The sequence below is a fragment of the Labrus mixtus genome, chromosome 8 (assembly GCF_963584025.1).
Source record: "Labrus mixtus chromosome 8, fLabMix1.1, whole genome shotgun sequence".
Lineage (NCBI taxonomy): Eukaryota > Metazoa > Chordata > Actinopteri > Labriformes > Labridae > Labrus > Labrus mixtus.
Window position 1 is genome coordinate 25,035,401 of NC_083619.1, and position 18,619 is coordinate 25,054,019.

Genomic DNA, 18,619 nt, shown 5'->3' on the forward strand with positions numbered 1-18,619 from the left:
AGTAATGTCACCCACACACCTCGCTTTCCGGGGCTTAAATCAAGATTTGTGGATTTTTCAGAGGAAAGGACGGTAAAACCGGACTTTTAGTCTGAAGGGAAAATGTCGCTGCTGAATTTTTAAAATGTAATTTCTAATGCTGTGAGCACAACAAACACAGGAATTAAACTGCGTTTCCCCCATTGTACTTGGATGCAAGAGGACATCAAAGGAACAAATCTTAAATGGCGTAAAGTGCAAACTGGCTGCACTGCAAGACATAAGTTGAGTTTACTGTTGAAACGTGCTTTTTTAATCTGCTTTCACAAATCCTCCGACACAGAGGGAGGAAAAGCAAGCAGTAAACGATAAGACGGCAAAGTTCATTATTGTGGAAAGAAAGGTGTGAGTCAATGCACTGATCAGAATAATGTGAACCATTTGAAAGCGCCTTAAAAGCAGCTGAATGGAGCTTCATGCTCGATCGTTCTCTCAACTGTTTCTCAGGTCAAGGAAACATCTCATAATGGTATCTACACGATGGATACTCAATCTGTTGTCACTTTCATAGTAGTCTGATGAAGAGCTGATGTGCTCAAAACGTCACCGCGGTAATGTTCTGCTTTATTGGAGCCCTGCAGTTCAGAGCCAGCTTTCTCTTTTCTTTAGCGCTTTCATGAGACGTGAGTGAACGCATTCATTGTTATTTAAGACTAACTGTTGGATTAATTTTTACATTAGGTTGCGTAATTACACAGCTGGGTTAAATGCTTGATTCTGATTGGCCAATTTTGCATAGCAGCTGTCTGCTGTCCTTCAATAGCTCACCACTGTCAAGCAAAACAAACTGCTAAAAAGAACAGCAGGACAAACTGTAATTGTAAGAGGAGCACTCTCCACAGTGAAACACACGGTAAATTGTGCACGACAGCAACAAGAAAGAGACAAAAGGTCGGCACACAAAAATGTCCTTTAGGTTTCTTTGCTCCGGGTAAGGCTTCACGAGGCACTAGGCCTTCATCTGTTCACTGTGGAAATGGGAGAACGGAGACGATGACAGTGGTGGACACATACAAGTATACGCTTTGACTGAGAAGTACAAGAAACTGAAGGTGGTATGGAATACGATGGTGTTTTGAAAGACTAATGAATGAAAAAGAAAATGTCAACAGCCTCGTCTCACTTCATAATCAGTCGAAGTGTTCGGTTCATTATTACGAGCAGTAGCAGCTAGGTTAGCTCATTTAGACGGCTACAAAGTTCATCGTTGCTGTGGACCCATTTCTAACTGTAGATCCCATCAGACTGTTTGTTTATTAGAAGAGATGAATCATTTTTAAATCAATACCAAATCCAGTATTTTGTGTCGACACATTGATTTCTTCAGTGAGTAGTCTGGTAATAAGTGAGATAACAACCTGTGAGAGGGTTGTTCTAGTGGAGGATCCCCTTCAGGCTGAGACAAGACAAGTGCTCACCCTCTTGTGATTCCATTTCACTGAAGACGACCCACTCACTCTACCTTATACCTTACAAATTGATTAGGTTGTTAATTCCATTAAAATGCTTATTACATCCCCTGTTGATTATCCACAGCAACGGGAAAAAAAACCCTAAAATTCCCACCAATTAAATCTTAAATGAAAACACTCAAACTAATCTTCCCGCTTCAAAAATTCAATAACCACACATGTTGTACTGCAGCATGGAGAAAATGCTGTTTCTGATAAATCCTGCACATAAATCCACTCATGGCTGGGTGGTAATGTCAAACTACGTTGATCTCCAGATGGCTGTACAAAAAAAACCAAACATTTTAGACATTTAGAAGCGATAAGAGACAATCTTGTCCAGATGTGGCCTACCGACCCTCGACACAGTTGGTGGAAAAGAAGCAGATGTTGCGGGTCTCGAGAGGATTGTCGTGCGTGAACTCCGGGGAGCGGGTCTGGGGCTCGGACTCTCCCGTCAGAGAGGAGTTGTCCACCTTCAGAGGCGCAGGGAGAAAAGGAAAGGAAGCAGTGTGAGGTAACAGGAGAGACTGACAGGGCGGATATGAAAAAAAAAAAAAAAAAAAAACAGCACTTATCAGCAACAAGTGGAATATTGTAACACTCTTGTTCTGTCAAAACGCTCTTTAAGGCTTTTCCCCCTTTCCTCTACAGGAGAATAAATCTATAGCACTGAATCTCTTCAAATTCCAGTTGGACAAACTCAAAAAATACATTCTGTTTGAGCTAAAAGGCTGACATTTTGCAGAAATGTTTGGCCTGCGGCAAACCGAAAGTTTACGGAGAGAAATAACAGATTGACATTAGACCTTAAATATTGACATCTCAGCACTCTAGTCCAGACTGCAATATCTTCACAAATACTGCATGGAGAGCTTTTTGTACTGATAGTCATGGTGCCAACATTTACTTTTCTGTTAGGTTTTCAATATAACAGATCCACAGTTTGTTTTGTTAGTTCTAAAGAAAGGACGGGCATTTTACTTGGTCATTGACATTCATGGTTTCCAGATGATATGTTTTCTGACGCTCTTTTCTGCCGAGTAGGTTAAGTCGTTTTTGGGCCTATCGTCTGACCATGATAGATGCCTCTGGGAGCGACTGCCCATTTTTCAGGGCTTCCGGTGTATCACGCAGTTTGCGATAAAGGACTTCCAGCCAAAAGTTCGATTTTTCTGTATATTGCTATTGTTTACAGTCCAACATTAATTTGATAAGCAAGAATGGAGTTGGTGTTGAGAGATGGTGTGTCTGTTATCTGTAAAAAGATTTCAGCTAAACCCTCAAGTGCTGATGGGTTTGGGGATCACATTTCCCCCTTTTTGTTCCCCACATGGTCTGTTTTCCTCTATAAAATCAACGCCTACCGAAACACAAGTTAACTGTAACATGGACACCTGACGAAAATCAAAGCACTTCCAATACCAAAAGCTGGTCCCGTGCCTTCAGGTTATGTATTTTCCTGCAGAATCTGTAGCTAGAATTTGGTTTAAATGGAGACTATTGGAAAGAGTGCCATAAAATATTGGCATTCATGATCCTCAGAGGATGAGGCCTTCTGATTTTGGAGTCTCGCAGATATTTAGCACATCATATCAAGAACCACAAAAGATGTGAAAAATCTTTAAACAAATCCTCATCAATATTCCATAAATCACAAGACGCTGAAATTACAATCAGTCATGTACAGTTCATAGAGGATGAATATTGTTATGACTGTGAATAAAGTGCAACGAGCAGGTTTAGAGTCATCAAGTATTTACCATGACTATTACAACTACTTTACATTTTTGGGGTTTGGGGATGTCATACTGTACAGTATGCCTGTATGTCTTTGATTGCTTAACAAATTTACCAACCATATTCCTGCTTCCCAGAAAAATAATCCTCAGGAAGCTGCAGTAACCAAAGTTGTTTTTCTAATAGAGATATAATATTCCAAAATCCACAGGAACCCCTTTTGACATGTTGTGCAGAAATTAAGGATTAGAGGATGTCAATTCTAAAGATCATAACGGTTGTGCAAGTGGCAGATTTAAGGTTATGGTTCCAAGTGATATGTTGTGCCAAATACTGAATTAATTACCTTTAAGCTTTGTTATGCATGGTCCCTACAGTATTAATCCTTAACATGAATCCTTCAACTTTCATTGAGTAAAAACAGTATGTCAGAGTTTCAATGTGTGGAGCCTTGAAAAGAGAGAATCCTGCACATTGCTCGTGGTAAGCAACACTATTTATCTGAAAATACACGACGTCCCCCTGGAGTTTTTGTCAAGTGTGCTCTCAGTCCAGAGGGACCGAACAGGTGTGTATTTTATAATAAATGGTGATGCTGAGCAAGAGCAGTGTGCAGGAATTCATCTTTTAAAGGCCACATTTATACCGCCAACAAACCTGCTTCATGAGACAGTTGCAAGTCCCAAATCTACAGGAGGCCATTTTCAAATTTGTACAGAAATCTAATTTCTCAGAGGATATATTCTCTGATGACCTTTCCTGTAGTGCCACTAGCAGGTTGACGGTCGTGGTTGCATGTGAAATGTTATCATGAAGTTGACTTTTTCCTAAATTTGCTGACATTTTTATTGTCAGGGTGAATTGTTCCAATATTTTCTGATTGTTTGACATTCTCGTAAATGAGCAAATTTCCGCATGCCTTCACACAAATTTAAAATAGTGAACATGTAGAAAAATGATTTATTTAAAGGTATTGATGGAAAGTGTTCCAAAAAAAAAAGTAAATAGGAAGTTGAGCTGCTGTAATCCCACTGACACCTCAAGACTCCCGAGGGCGAGCTCAGCCCCCCTCCCCTACCTTGCATCCGCTAGAGGAGATCACTCGAAGGTCAGCTGGGATGCGGTCTCCCCCTTTGATCTCCACCAGATCTCCCTGCACCACAAACTCAGCATTGATCTGCATCTTCTCCCCCTCCCGGATCACCAGCGCTTGCTGGCATGCAGAAAAAAGGATGGGAGAGGGCGGGGAGGGAGAGGGAGAGTGGGGAGCAGAGAGGTTTGGAAACAGAGAGCGGATTTAGTCAGGGGAAGAGGGAGAAGAGATAAAAAAAAAAAAGTGGGAGCCAGTGGGTGTAGAGGTATGGGAAAGGAGGAGATAGAGAGAGGCGGAAAAAGGAAACAGAGACAGGTATGGATAAAGGAGACAAGGAAGGAGTGAAAACAGCCTAAATAGATTAAAGAATTAAGGCAATCGAAGCGCTGGAGGTGGATAACACGAGAGGAGTTTTTATGCAAACACACTCACAATCCAAAGTTGGCTCAAACATTTATTCTTTCTTTGTGCAAGCTTATTAGGTTTCCACTCAAGTGGGAGTGTAAGCCCTACTTGAGGGACGGCTTATTGATTCGCAAAGCTCCGAGACTACACCAAACACAGAATGCATCAACTCACCTGTGGCACCATCTTCTTGAAGGAGTCCATGATCCGGGAGCTCTTGGCCTCTTGGAAGTAAGAGAAGCAGCCGGTGATGATGACCACGGCTGACAGCACCACGCCCAGGTACAACTGAAAAATAACAGGAGGGGGGGGGGGGGAGTCAGTGTCGTTACGGACTTAGTTTGGATCATGTTTTGGTGAGTCTGAGTGAAGTGAAAAGGGATTCACAGACTTCTTAATGGTTTTAAAAGAGCAACATTTTACATCGGGAGGGCAAGAGACGGGTTAAGACCTGAAGAAGCTCTCAGTCTTAGTGGAAGATTTAAAAGGAGAGGCTGTCACCGAGCTGAATCCTCGTACTATTCCTGTCATCTTGGACGGTCCGCTCAAAGTGAACATCTGTCTCCCGAAACCCAGAAAACCAAGAACTCACACTCTGATCTGTCAGGCCACCAAGAGACGCCCTCTGAACCGGTGCCAGACTTAACAGATGCATGGCACTTTTATTTCCGACGCGTCTTATTTTTGAATATTTTCACAAGTGAAAGAGTAGTTATGTGCCGAGCTCTCCTCTGATGCAAACAAGACAGCCAGGCACTTCTGATGAAAGCATCTGCCAGCTGGTGTACTGTGTGTCCTGTTCTCCAGGAAAAACTCAATTCCTAAAGCCTGAAAAGTTTTTTGGAAGATACTGCTTTCATTTGACAGCAACAACACAATGTTTTTGCTCTTTTCCGCTTGGATGCCTTTTTTTTTTTTTTTTTTTTTTTTTCTCGACAGTTGCATCGCAACGTCTTCTGAACCAGGAAATACATTGTATCCTCAGAAAGTCACTTGTCAGCGTTGGAAACATTTGCCTCCAATTCAGAGTTCACTTTGCAGCTCCTGGTTTTGTCTATACATGATTTTGTTTTTTTCTTCCCACATTTAAGCTCAGCACTTTTTTTGGCTCTTCTGGTTATGGGAGAGATTTGTCCTCGAGCTGTAGAGAAATGTATGAGCAGCTTCTCTGTTGGGAGAGGACACATTTCAATCTACAAAGCTTAAAAAAAATGTTTAATTTCCAGCTTGAAACATGCATTTTAAAGCCCAGCAGTGGATTGCATAAGCATCATATTTAGAAGCCTGGACAAAACATTTCCAAAACAGCAGGAGACAATGCAGCCTTACAGCTCAATACCTCCGTTTGAATGATGAAAATTAAGTTTTAATCCGACAACAGCAACATGTAAAGTTCTGTTAAGGTGGATTTTCATCTTGAAAACCTGCATGTACGTTATTTAAAAGCTCAAAGAGCCGGAGCCAGAGGCAGTCGGAGCTTTGAAGTGGCTCACCGGAGCATCCAGCTGTACATACTCAGTGCTGAATGCAGAGATTAAATAGCGGGGAGATTAAAGTTATCACGTGTGTGCATGTGTGTTGCGTGTCTATCTACTGTATGTAACTGTATATTATGCAAGGCTTTAAAGCTGTCTGGGGTTTCTGTGAGCGCTGAATGATGATTGCATAATGACTCGGAGCAATAAAATGCAGTATGGATGGCTGCTTGGCTCCATTCGATCAGCGGTTGGTCTCAGTATTTCTGCGTGCTAATGCCAGGAACGATGCCAGAGTCAGCAGGTTGTTTTGACGTCACACTCACTGATTGGGGGGGGGGGGGGCAGGCAGTGTGAGCATCTCATCTTTCAGACTAAGAGGACCAAACTCTTAGCGTGTTTCAATGAGTTTGAAGTCTGTTTCTTTTGTATTTTCGTGCCCCCTCCCCTTGCTCCGATCTCTTTTGACTCTGTCTGTCTTGTAGAGATTGTTGGCTCCGAGTTTGTCCACGTGACCTTGCCGTGAGGACATTTTGGCCATGCCACTCGAAAAGGAGATTTAGATGGAAAAGGGCTGTAGTGGTGAAGTGGAGGTCATATTGAAGGATAAACATAGACCAAAGTGTTTTTTTGCTGGGGGATTAGGTTTAGGATTTGGTTTAAATCAGAGATATTAATGTATAGTAAGCATGTCTGTACAAGTGTGTTTAGAATTTGGATGTGTAGGACTATCATGGATATGTTCAGATTTTCACTGGATTTAGGAATTTGCCTTGTCTTAATAAAAGTGGTTAACATTTGTTTTAGTGATCTTTCTTGGAAGCCTGTTCTGCAAAACTAAAGCTGCATGATTTACTTCTCCAGAGAGCAATCTGTATTAACTGTAATTTTAAAGTAATCTGCACATATGAACGCATATCGTGAAAAAATACAAGCAAAATAAAACGTTTGATTTAAGAGATGGATGAAGGGCTCTCCTTGGTTGATATCAGCCCTTGTATTGTTTATAAGCATGACAGAATGATAACCAATAGGAATGTAGCATACACAGGAAGAAGGATCCATTTAGATGTTTTTTCTGGACTTCCCATTTGCTCAGCTAACAACCCTGAAAGTTACTATGGGCGACGTCAATTAATTAAAGTAGTCAACTTATTCTGATAAAAACACTGAGAGAAACTGATTGAAACATACAGTAATATGTATAATAATAATATAAGAGGATTTTTGTCTAAACAAACAGCACAGCTTGCATTAGGCTTGTGCATTCATTTGATCATTTCATGAGACATTTTTGTTTCTTTTCACCATTTCTGATGTATACACCAATGAAACAGACATAAAATGTTGTCATACTGGATGGCGCTACGAGGATTAAATCCATTAATAAAATAAAATGTAATACAGATTAAAGATTAACATCAATATGTGTATATTTTTACTCCACATTACCCAAATCCTTTCCTCCCTTCGTTGACTGTCAAGTATATCCTCTCTAAGTCATGACTGTCTACACTGAATAAAAAGCTCGAGTCCCGTAAGCTGTGTTGTTGTCAGAGCCGTGTTTACATCATGTTTACGTCATGTTTACATGGACGGGACGGCCTCGTGTATAAAGCTGTTTCAGTCAAAGACTAGAGAAAAGAAGAAGAAAATACTCACTGCTTATTTGGATGTCATGTAAGTGTGTTTAGATCTCGGTCATTCTGTGTCAATTTATATGAAATATGAAGCTATGAGTTAACCAAAGTGCGCTAACATTAGCATGCTGACACAACGATGGAGGCCACAGGCGATTGCAGATCAAGCCAAGGACAAATTTGTCCGCAGCTTGCGCTTAATGGTGTTTAATTATGATGCCTTCTAATTGATAACTCCTTGGAGGGGGGGTTGGAGGTGTGCTGCTGGAGGAGAGCGGAGGCTTCAGAATAGTTGAGGTGTCGCCAATCAGCAGTTTGTTTTGGTTTCATGCTGGAGCTCAAGGGCGACATCTGCTGGATCAAAAAGTCGCACATTCTACCTTTTAATAACCTTAGAACACAACACGGTCTGCCCCCTCCTTACATTACAAAGGGTAGTGACACCTTATGCTCCTAACGGTGATCTAAGATCCTCCAGAGCACCTTAGTTGTTCCTAGGTCAAGACTGGTAACTAAGGGCGACCGGGCGTTTGCCATCAACGCCTCTAAGCTCTTGAACTCCCTGCCCGAGGACATTCGGCTGACAAACTCATTTCCTGTTTTTAAATCTTTACTTAAATGACATTTTTCTAGGAAGGCATTGAAACTGTTCTTCATAACTTGTCCTGTGTAAAGTTAATATTCTTGTGTATAGATCTATTTATGTACACCTCCATCTTGAAAGTACAGATAATGTGGATGCGTGCAGGTGTTACTGTTTTGTATTTAGCGTCTTACTTTTATTATCGTCTACTGTAATTGTGGTTGCCTTTGCGTTCCTGCATGTAGCCCTTTGTGTGATTAATATGTGCGATGTGTGCTCATGTTTTACAAGCAGTTTCTCACGTTGTCATTGGGCGCCTCGTCCTCTGTGGCCACCTGGATGCTGAACGCCAGGAAGCAGAGGATGGCACCGATCCAGAGCAGAAGGGAGAAGCCGCCGAACAGCTGACGGCAGAACTTGACCCACTCGGGGGTGGTTGGGGGAGGCGTCAGGGCGTTTGGACCGTCTCGGGCCAGAATCTCCAAAGCTCTGGAGTTGGTCAGTCCCTGAGGGAGAGACGCAATTTTTAAGGAAAGAATGTCTCTGTTTTTGTGCTGAGAATTTTAGTACAACAGTCCCATTTTCACCAAAGAAGCAAGTTTTACTGCGACAGTTGCAGAACATCAAGTATCCCTGCCTGGCCTATTTAACACTGCAAGTATAATAAACTCTCAGCCGCCGTCCTCATCTGAGAGTTGATGCCGTAAAACTGTAAGATGTGAAATTATAGAACATTTTATCCTGATTTAAAGCCTGAAAGTTTCAAGGTCTAATTTAAAGAAAACACCTGACATATTGTACCACAATTATACAAGAAAAACACATAAATTGATGCTACTTTAAACTTCTCGTGGCATTTTTACAGCTTGTAATATTTTTTGGAGCACCCAAGCTTCTTCTCTTTTTTTTCAAAGACTAATCTTAAGAAGATCAAATCAGTTTTTACTACAGCTGCAATACCAAAAACTTCAGGTAAGCAGCAAATGTGCCTACAGCTTAAAGACTTTTATGGTGTGTTTGAATCTGCCTCTGTTTACTGGATTGTAGAAGTTGCTGCATCAAAGGCAGTACTGTATGTTTGTGTGATTGAAGGATTAAAGATGAATGCAGCTCAAGGTGAGCTGGGGATGCTTCAGTGGATCTAACGCCACCATAGTCATGCCTGGCCTCGGTCTGGATGTTGCTTTCCACTACAGAGCAAACAGAGATTACATCTTTATATAAGATATCACTGCGGCCCTTTGTTGTTGTGAGTTTGTGTGCAGGTGCTAATGAGTGTTTGTGAGTTGTTACCCGAGTGAGGTCCATCCCGTAGCGTTTTCCCAGATCATCCAGAGCTAGTTTGTGGTCATCCTGCAGGGATAAAAAAGGTTTCCTTTTAATGTTGCTGCATCAGTGGAACAGGAACAGGAACAGAGTCATTTTAATTGGCCAGTGAATTTATTTAAAAGGGGATTTTTCCTTTGGAGTATCATGAATGGGAAACTACATCATTTTTTTTACAGCTTTACATTAAACACTTTACTATGTGAGTTGAAGCAGTAAGGCTGCAGCTGTAAAGGGGAGTTTAATAACTGACCCGGGTGATGGTAAAATAGAGCGTAAGGGTGTAACACTGGTGCACTGCAATCGTCCATCTTTAAGAAAAATACTCTTAATTGTCATATTTTAGAAGACCCAGAAGTCCACTTGGAGCAAACTGTCCTACAGTGTTAAAAGTGTAACACATTAAAGCTTGTAAGTTTGCACATAAAAAGATCTTGTGAATTATGTTGTGTTTCTGAGTTTAGTAAATCGATCAAGTAACCTGAAGTTTGAAGGAAATTGATTGAGTGAGTTAAAAAAAATTCCAGACAATGTGTCATTAAGGATACAGTCCCCGTTATTTTATTTTGATAAACTTTATTAATCCAAGAGGGGAAATCCTGCTTTACCCTCGCATAGGCCCGAATCACACACATGCATTAACAGGACCTGTGGACGTGCATTAGTGGAGAGATGTCAGAGTGGGGAAGTATGGAAGTGTCCATTCCACTTCCATATTATGGCCAGCATCGGGACTCAAACCGGCGACCCCCCCGGTTCCCAACACAAGTCCCTACAGACTGAGCTACTGCCGCCCCTGTCTAGTACCACTACCGCTTCTACTACTTCTGTCGAAAGTATCGAAAAAGTTCAGACAGAGAGAGAGAGTAGCGGTGGTCTGTTCAAATTCACAGGTTGGTTCAACGTCATCATGACTAATATTTGGGATGGAATACTTTAAAATGGGTCTGTAACGTCACATTCTGTAACAACAGAACATGATGTCATAACTTGACAAAAAAATTCTTAATTACACCCACATTTTGTAATAATCTGTACTTCCTGTGTTAGTTCGACCCATCCATCACTGAAAACCTCCACATGGAGCAAGATTTAGCTCTCTTTGTACGACAACACCTGACTTCAACACCCCATGAAAAACTTAAAGCCAGAGCTCCAGAACTGACGCTACATGGTGACCTACAGTGTCATATTATGGCATGTTGTTTCCCCACTGACCAGTCAGCCAAACCTGACAGCATGGGTCTGAAAAAACAGGCTGACATACTGTATATTCCGGGTCAAAAAACGCAGGATATAATTTACTGAAGTACACGAGGCATATGGTGAGACTTAAATACAAACGCTTAATCACACAACTAGTCCTGTAGTGTTGACAGCATCGAGGGAATTCTTTCCTTTAATCAGTCACAGGCCAACTTGATATGTGACAAGCGCGGCGTTATCAGAGATACAGCGCGCAGCCAAACTTAGCCCAGTTTTCTTGGGCATCGCTTGGCTGAGTCTTGACAGCACCTCAAAGAGCTACAGCACTGCACAAGACAAAAACTCTGCACCACGCTGCTGGTGGCCCACAAATTATTCAGCATCTCTCTGAGCACAAAGAGGAGCAGCCAGAGGGAGGTGGAGGAGATAGGAGAGGACAGGCATGCTTAGTGCTCGTCTACAACGGGCTACACTAAGCAGGCTTGGATTGCCACTTCTGTTTACGGCCCACTGTTTTCATGTATAGCCTCGTTAAATAAACCTGGTGTCTGCGGCGTTACGCTATTTGGCGATCATTTGGGAGCGGCGGCGATGGAATCAATCACAGAGCAGAGCGAGTGTGGGTTGGGGATCCGACAGCTTGTTTTTTTCTTACCAAGGCCACTTCCTTCTTCAGCTCTTCCAAGTCCCTCTCCTTCTTCTTCTTCTTCCCTCCATTTTCAGCACCACACTGAAAAAGAGAGACAGGTTGAAATGAGAAGGTACAAATACGTGTTTAGTGTTATTAAATGTACTGTGAGGAGTGTTTATCTGATTATGTAAAGGCTTAAATAAAGAATGAGGCCTCTTTATAAATTACAAATACAAATCAGTGTGGTACATCACTCAGTTATAAGGAGTCAAGATTTTTCATATGCATGTACATGAAACGATCAGCAAAGAGGTGAGGTATAAGGCCGTAAAAAATTGGGTTCTCAGATATCTTTACTTCTTAGTTTATTTCCTTTTATTTGAACACACATATCTGTGCTTTCAGGTCCATATATATATAAAAAAAATATACATACAAAAACTATAATTTAACACACTGACATAACGTCAAGCCAACCAAAGTGGATGTGACAAGTAAGAATTCCTTGGGGTATAAATCAGTGCATCACAATCAAGTCAGACATAACATGAAGAAAACGCCATCAAAGAGGTATCAGGACTGTACGGATGAGACGTGTGATGTCATGATAGTGTGTTGGATTACTCAATTTCTATACCAGCTCAAGCCCTCACAGTCACAAACACGCAGCACATACTGAATACTAACTAAATATATATCGTTTAGTAGTGACTTTCCAAAAAAAAAGAGTGAAGTCAAACTCCCTCTGGCGTTTCTGTCCTCAGCTCTGTGTTCACACTGACAGGACAGCCCTTCCTTCAGCTTGTTTATGTTTCGCTCAGAGGTACAAACATGTTTCATAAATGTTCTTTTTTTTTTTTTCATGTGACCTTTCCCTCTCCGACCGTTAGCCCTAAGAGTGACGGCCCGCTCCACTCAGGGACGCTGTAAGTAGTGTCACAATTGCAGAGTTTCTTCGCTAGAGTACATTTCAGGGAGAACTTTGTTTGGTCTAAAATCGTTGGAAACAAATAACAACCAAATCAACTTTGGCCTGAATATCTGAATGAGCTCTGCAATCGGCTGCACTCGTTCAGAACACTGAGCGAGGGTGAGGGGAGGAGGGGGAAGCGGTGCGCTGAGGGACAGTAAAAAGAAAAGCTTTGGTTTGGTTTTCTAAGAGACTGCTGCTAAAGTGTGACACCTACTGGACATCTGTCACGGGCCATGTTGGAAAAACAAAAGGAGGTGGACCTCTAAGTGCAGAACTTATGGAAGCGATTAGTGATCAGAATTCAAATGATAAAGCTAATTTGAAAATTCAAATGCATTAACAGAAATTCTTTTTAACTTTCAGAATATGAGTGTATTATTTGACTCAAAAATAAAATGATTGACCCTTTTTAATTTTCAACTTTAAAAATGCACATTCTTTGACTAAATTAAAATGAGGAAGAAAATGGCATTTGCTTTATCATTTTCAAAAAATGCCCCGCTTAATCTGTATCATAATTCAAATGAAAAAGCTAATTTTAAAATGAAAATGCAGTAACAGAAACATGTTTTAATTTTCAGATTATAGGTGCATTATTTGACCTATATTTAAAATGAATATTCAGTCATCCAGTTTGCATTATACTTTTACTCTCTATGTATGCATATTGTATGACATCATTCAAATGAAAACTAAAAGGTCTTTGGCTTTTCGTTTTCAAACTTGCCGTGCTAAAAAGTGATCATAATTCAAACCAACTCGAAAACGAATTGGCAAAGTGGACGACGCAGGAAAGTGACGTCAGACTCCAGCTCCCAGGCAGGTGAACGTAATGTTTACGGTCTATGAGGCGAGCGGGCAGAACGCGCACTACGATGGGTGGCGAGGTGAATCTAGCTTTTTCATTTGAATTATGATACAGATTTAGCGGGGTATTTTTTGAAAATGATAAAGCAAATGTCATTTTCTTCCTCATTTTAATTTAGTCAAAGAATGTGCATTTTTAAAGTTGACAACTAAAATTCAAATTAGATAAATTAATCATAATTGTATTTTTGAGTCAAACAATACACCCATATTCTGAAAGTTAAAAAGAATTTCTGTTAATGCATTTGAATTTTCAAATTAGCTTTATCATTTGAATTCTGATCACTAATCGCTTCCATAAGAACTTAAGTCAAATATTTATTAAGCAAAAAAAAGCAGAAGGACAACAACAACTTACTTTCAAAATGTTAAAGTCACAAAGATCAAAAACAGGGAGCCACGAGAAAAACCGACATACGACAACTGACAAACACAACAGCTTACAACGATGGTCTGACCACACGAGGGAAGGAACACTGAGACTAAATAGACACAGGGGTAATCAGACACAGGAGAGACTAATGAAACAGGTGAAGACAATGAGGGAAATCAAAACTGGAGGGAAACACACAGCGGCAGTAAAATCAAGACACACTAGAACATAGAAGGACACAAGGATACGAAATTACAAAATAACAGGAAACACTGACGACTACACTAGAAAACAATCAACACTAGGAAACATTAATTTAAAGAAACACACAAGAGAAACGAGAAACACCAGGGAAGAAGAAGAAGACACTAAAACAAGAAAATCTAAACTCTGAAAACACAAAACCAGATCAAACCATGACAGACATCTACTCTGCAACTTGCATATTATACCTTTAAAGTCTATGAAGGGTCAGCGTTTAGTCTTAAGGGTGGAGATTGTGATTGGGCCTTTGTGTTTATAAGAATAAAAAAAAGTGGTCAACTATAAATTTAGGCGCTTTTCCTCTTCAAAATCAAAAAATCAAAATCCAGAAGACCACCAGAACACAGTTACAACGATTTAGGTCTCCGAAACATGACGAGAGGATTAGTTAGCTTAGAGCTTAGCACAGAAACAGCTGATAGAGATGTCCTTCAGGGGACTACTTTTTACTGTGAGTAAATTTAAGCCAGTTCTTTGTATACTTTTACTGAAGTGAAGAGGTTGAGTAGAGTATTTCTCTTTTTCAAAAGTACAAGTTTTTGCACTTGAGTCAAAACATGTTTAATTTTGCCACAGCAGGGCCCTGAGGCGATCATCCCAAACCCTCCACAGGAAGTAGGAGAGAAGAAGTCGCATGCTTGTAGCCACATTGTGCAGCAGACATTTACATTCATAGCCATGTATTACAACATCAGTGTGAGCACAATGGACTTTGTGTACACTGGTTCATTTCAATCTCCTGGCACTATTGGCAAACCTTTCACTGAATATGGAGGAGGAAATATTTCCCCCACCAACCCCCCCATTGAAGCAAGTTCCTCATTTGTGCGAGCGAGAGAGAGTGTGTGTGTCATGAACAGTTGGAAGAATGGTGCATCATGGAAATCATCTGCTGCTGTCAGTCTCCTCTTAGCAGCACGTGTGCATGTCAGTGAGGGAGGGATACGTTGAGAGAAAGAGAGGAGAGCGTGAGCGAGTGACACAGTGAAAAAAGTAATCAAAAAAAGCCAAAGAGGGAGCACAGAGCCGGTGGAGTGCCTGAAATGTGTCTGGCATAGCAATTTCTTTCCCACTGTGTGTGAGGAAGATTACCAGCCTGTCCTCCCATAAAGCTAAATGGAACGGGCCTGATGGAGAGAATAAAAACTAAATTACGTAATTACGCAAGTAAACAGCAAGCCGGGAACAAAACTTATTGAGGGGCAAAGCCATCATCCTGAGATGTTTCCGTCTTTATAAAAAAAAAAAAAAAAAAACAAGTAGCATTGTGTTGCTTAGAGAAATCAAGCCCTGCAGACAGTGTTTTTCCATGATGCATGTCCGAGCCATATGCTCTTACTGTACAAGCAGAAATACAAAATGTCACAATCACATTCATCCATTTATTCATGTCTTTTTAAATGACGTTATTTTGTTTTTAAAAATAAATTACGAGACTCACCCCTTTCCCCATGCTTGACGTCCAGACGTTGGCAGGTTGTAATGTGAAGGACAGCGCTCAGGGGCCCCGCCACAGCTGAGACCTCCCGCCCCCATGTGCTGAAGACACTTGTGGCTTTTTTTGGGCCTGGCACCCCCCCCCCCCCCCACGACAAACATCCAGTTCCCTCTCTTCTTGCTCCGTCCTGGCAGGGTAACCTGAGCCATGCAATCCCCCACCGCCCCCACCGCCCTGACTTCACCCCCAAATACTCACACACAGGGGGTTTCTATGTGTGTACCTGCACCTGCTGACAACATCCCCCACCGCTTTCACAACGCACACACACACACACACATATAGTTGCATGTAGAACAACAGGCCATCAATCACCGCTGTCAACACCACAAATGAAACCTTGCACTCTACATAACATGAGGTATTTATAACAAAATGTGATAATGAGGGACCGATAGTGGCCCTCAGGATTTCTAATGAAACGCAGGCGGAGAATCAACTGTTGGGATTCAGAGCACAGATCCAATCCGCAGCTCTGTTCTTCAAATAAATCCTGTGATAAACTGTTTAATCATTTGGTAATTGATCCTCAAAGAAGAAGAAGTGTTATTTAAGTGCCTTTCTAATGCTCGTATCCAAAGAGAGAGAGAGCTTGTACAATGCTGCATTTGGCTTCCAGTCCAACATATTTACACCATAAGGCAGGTCATCACCATCGCGCCCACACAGCAGATGCAGCCAATGATCTTGTGTCATATACTACCAAACGCCTTTCTACTTGTTGCCAATTTGGACTCTTACTACACAGCATATAGCGCCTCATCTTTTATTAGCTGTAGACTTTGATGAATGCATGAGACCCTGTAATGTGCTCACTTCTAAGGTTTCTCTCATTTTCCCTCCTTCTCTCTAAACAGGCTTTCAAGGACACTTTAGCTCGCTTGTTTCCCTAATCGCAAGACTTTAGCATATGTCTTTGGGAGAAAAAAAAAAAAAAAAGTAAACTCCATGAATAAGGTTTCTCATTAAACTGCATTTCACAAAATGTTCTGTTGCTTAAAAAAATAAAGTGTAAGCAAAGCTAACATAAAGGAAGGAAGGAATAAGCAAAAAGGCTAATTTAAGCCTTAATGGGGTTAGAGGAAGGGTAAGCTAACACATGTTTAGCTGTGCATTCTTGCCCCTAACATAAAGGTAGACTATATGTTAAACCCATTTTAGAATAAATTGTAATGTCTTAGCTACAACACACACTTGTGATGGTTATATGGTTTGGCTTGACTAGAAGCTTTTCCAGTATTGTTTTGGATCTGGCATTACACCAGATCTGCGCTATTACTTCTAGGCTACAATTGTGCTAGCCTTACAACACAATTAAGCATGTCAAGGACACACATTTGAATACTTTAATTGTGAAAGCAAAACAAAAACATTACTCTTAGTCCTGTCATTGCTATTTATTGCCAAAAAAAGAAATGTTTAATAGCCAAATATCTGCCCTCCTGCTGATGACCGTCTGAAGACACTGATGAAAATCCAGAAAGCAACATGTCATTTTTCTACACACAAAAATGTAACTAACAGAGCAACAGTTTAATTGAAAAGTTCAACGTTTTGGGAATTTATATTTATTTATATCTTAGACGACAAAACATATCACTCTCATGACCTAGTCAGGATAATATTAGCTTATCCTAGCTTAGCTTAACAACTGCAGTCAGTGAGGACAGATAAGCTACAGCTGTCCAAAGTTCAAAATACTCCTACTGTATACACCTGTTGTGCTTGACAGTTAATTTATCTGTTGTAGGCTACACATGTAGAACATTTAAAATGATAATTCAAAGTTTCAAGGGGAGTTTTTTTCCTTGCTCCACAAAGAAAATCTGTCTTTAAATCACTTTTTTACATCTAGAGTTTTGCAAACAAACTAGCGGAATTGTTAGTGAGCTTTAGGGGGGCTGCTTGACCGAATTTTAGACTTTTCAGAGAGCTCTGCTAGCCTCTTATTTCAGTGTTCTTGCGAGGTTAAGCTAGTCGTTTTCAGATGTTTTGAACGGACGATGAGTGATGTCTATCTCTTCGTGTAACTCTCAGAAAGAAAGCAAATCCTTGCACCTCCTATAATGGTTAACCTTTATGTTATTTCTGTTTTTACAGAGTGCAGAGCTAGAGCGAAGAGCCCATTAGCATAGCCTTGCAAAGCAGGGGGGAAAAACAGATGGTCTGAGGCTGTTGTCAGTTCACAGGAACATGTTTAAATACTTAAAAAGCCTTTTAACAAACAATTGAAACACATGTAAAATGTAAAAAATACAGGCTAATTTGTTTTTTTGATGTGTCTGTTTGTGGAATATGTTGTTGTTTCTCGTCAAACTCATGGTGAAAAGACTCTCATAAAATATGCAAAGGAACTCCTTAAACACTCGTTTTTTTCTTTAGTATTTGCAAAGTATACAAGCTCGATTGTCAGTGAATTTGAGGGGCTGAAAAACATTTGAACTTTAAAGAGACATGTTAGTTGTTTCTTCACTTAAAGTCTTTCCGCTAAGCTTTGCTAGTAGTTTCCTGATGGATCACACAAAGACGACATTCAGGTGCTGTGGCAAGCTGAGCAGGTCATCGGGCATCAGTTAAAGACTGTGATTGTAATGTGTGTGTAACTGTCGGAATATGAAGCAGAGTATTTACGAAAAGGTTATGTGTGCTCACTGAAACCCACCTGCAAGTTAAGTCAGGAAAAATTAAGCCTTTCCGAAAATTACACCTCATTTCGCCCCCCTCAGTAAAATGTGAAAAAGTTGTGAATGGTCCCTGAGCATTTATTGTAATCATCTTTACTTTAACACAGCTGGGTAAAAAAAAAAAAAAGGGCATTATCAGGTGAAACCATTTTAGCCCTCACCTGCTGACATCAAGCAGAAGTTTCAAAGTTCAATTCCAAAATTAAATTCCTAATGTTTGAAAAAAAAAAAAAAAAAAAAAAAGAGAGAGGAGAGAAAAATTACCTCGTGGTCCGTCCTCAGAATTTAAAAACCTTCAGATAAGGTCCTGCATATTCGTAAATGCTTTTAGATAGCTATTAAGAAGTTGTGCTTTTATGCCAGCATTCAAA

At 40.7% G+C, this 18,619-nt stretch overlaps 2 protein-coding genes across 2 annotated transcripts in view; one reads left to right on the plus strand and one right to left on the minus strand.

The window, feature by feature from the left end:
• The window catches only part of atp1a2a (ATPase Na+/K+ transporting subunit alpha 2a), a 51,385-nt gene extending 35,762 nt beyond the window's left edge, over positions 1-15,623 (minus strand). The window contains exons 1-7 of the mRNA XM_061045364.1: positions 15,508-15,623; positions 11,614-11,688; positions 9,720-9,779; positions 8,729-8,932; positions 4,903-5,016; positions 4,309-4,443; positions 1,849-1,966 (exon numbers count right to left, since the gene is read on the minus strand). Of these exons, the coding sequence (XP_060901347.1) occupies positions 1,849-1,966; positions 4,309-4,443; positions 4,903-5,016; positions 8,729-8,932; positions 9,720-9,779; positions 11,614-11,688; positions 15,508-15,519 (718 nt within the window). The 5' untranslated portion in view covers positions 15,520-15,623. The remainder of the gene's footprint in view (positions 1-1,848; positions 1,967-4,308; positions 4,444-4,902; positions 5,017-8,728; positions 8,933-9,719; positions 9,780-11,613; positions 11,689-15,507) is intronic.
• Positions 1-18,619, plus strand: part of LOC132979516 (uncharacterized) — a 358,936-nt gene that overhangs the window by 305,976 nt on the left and 34,341 nt on the right. The gene's annotated exons all lie outside the window — the stretch shown is intronic.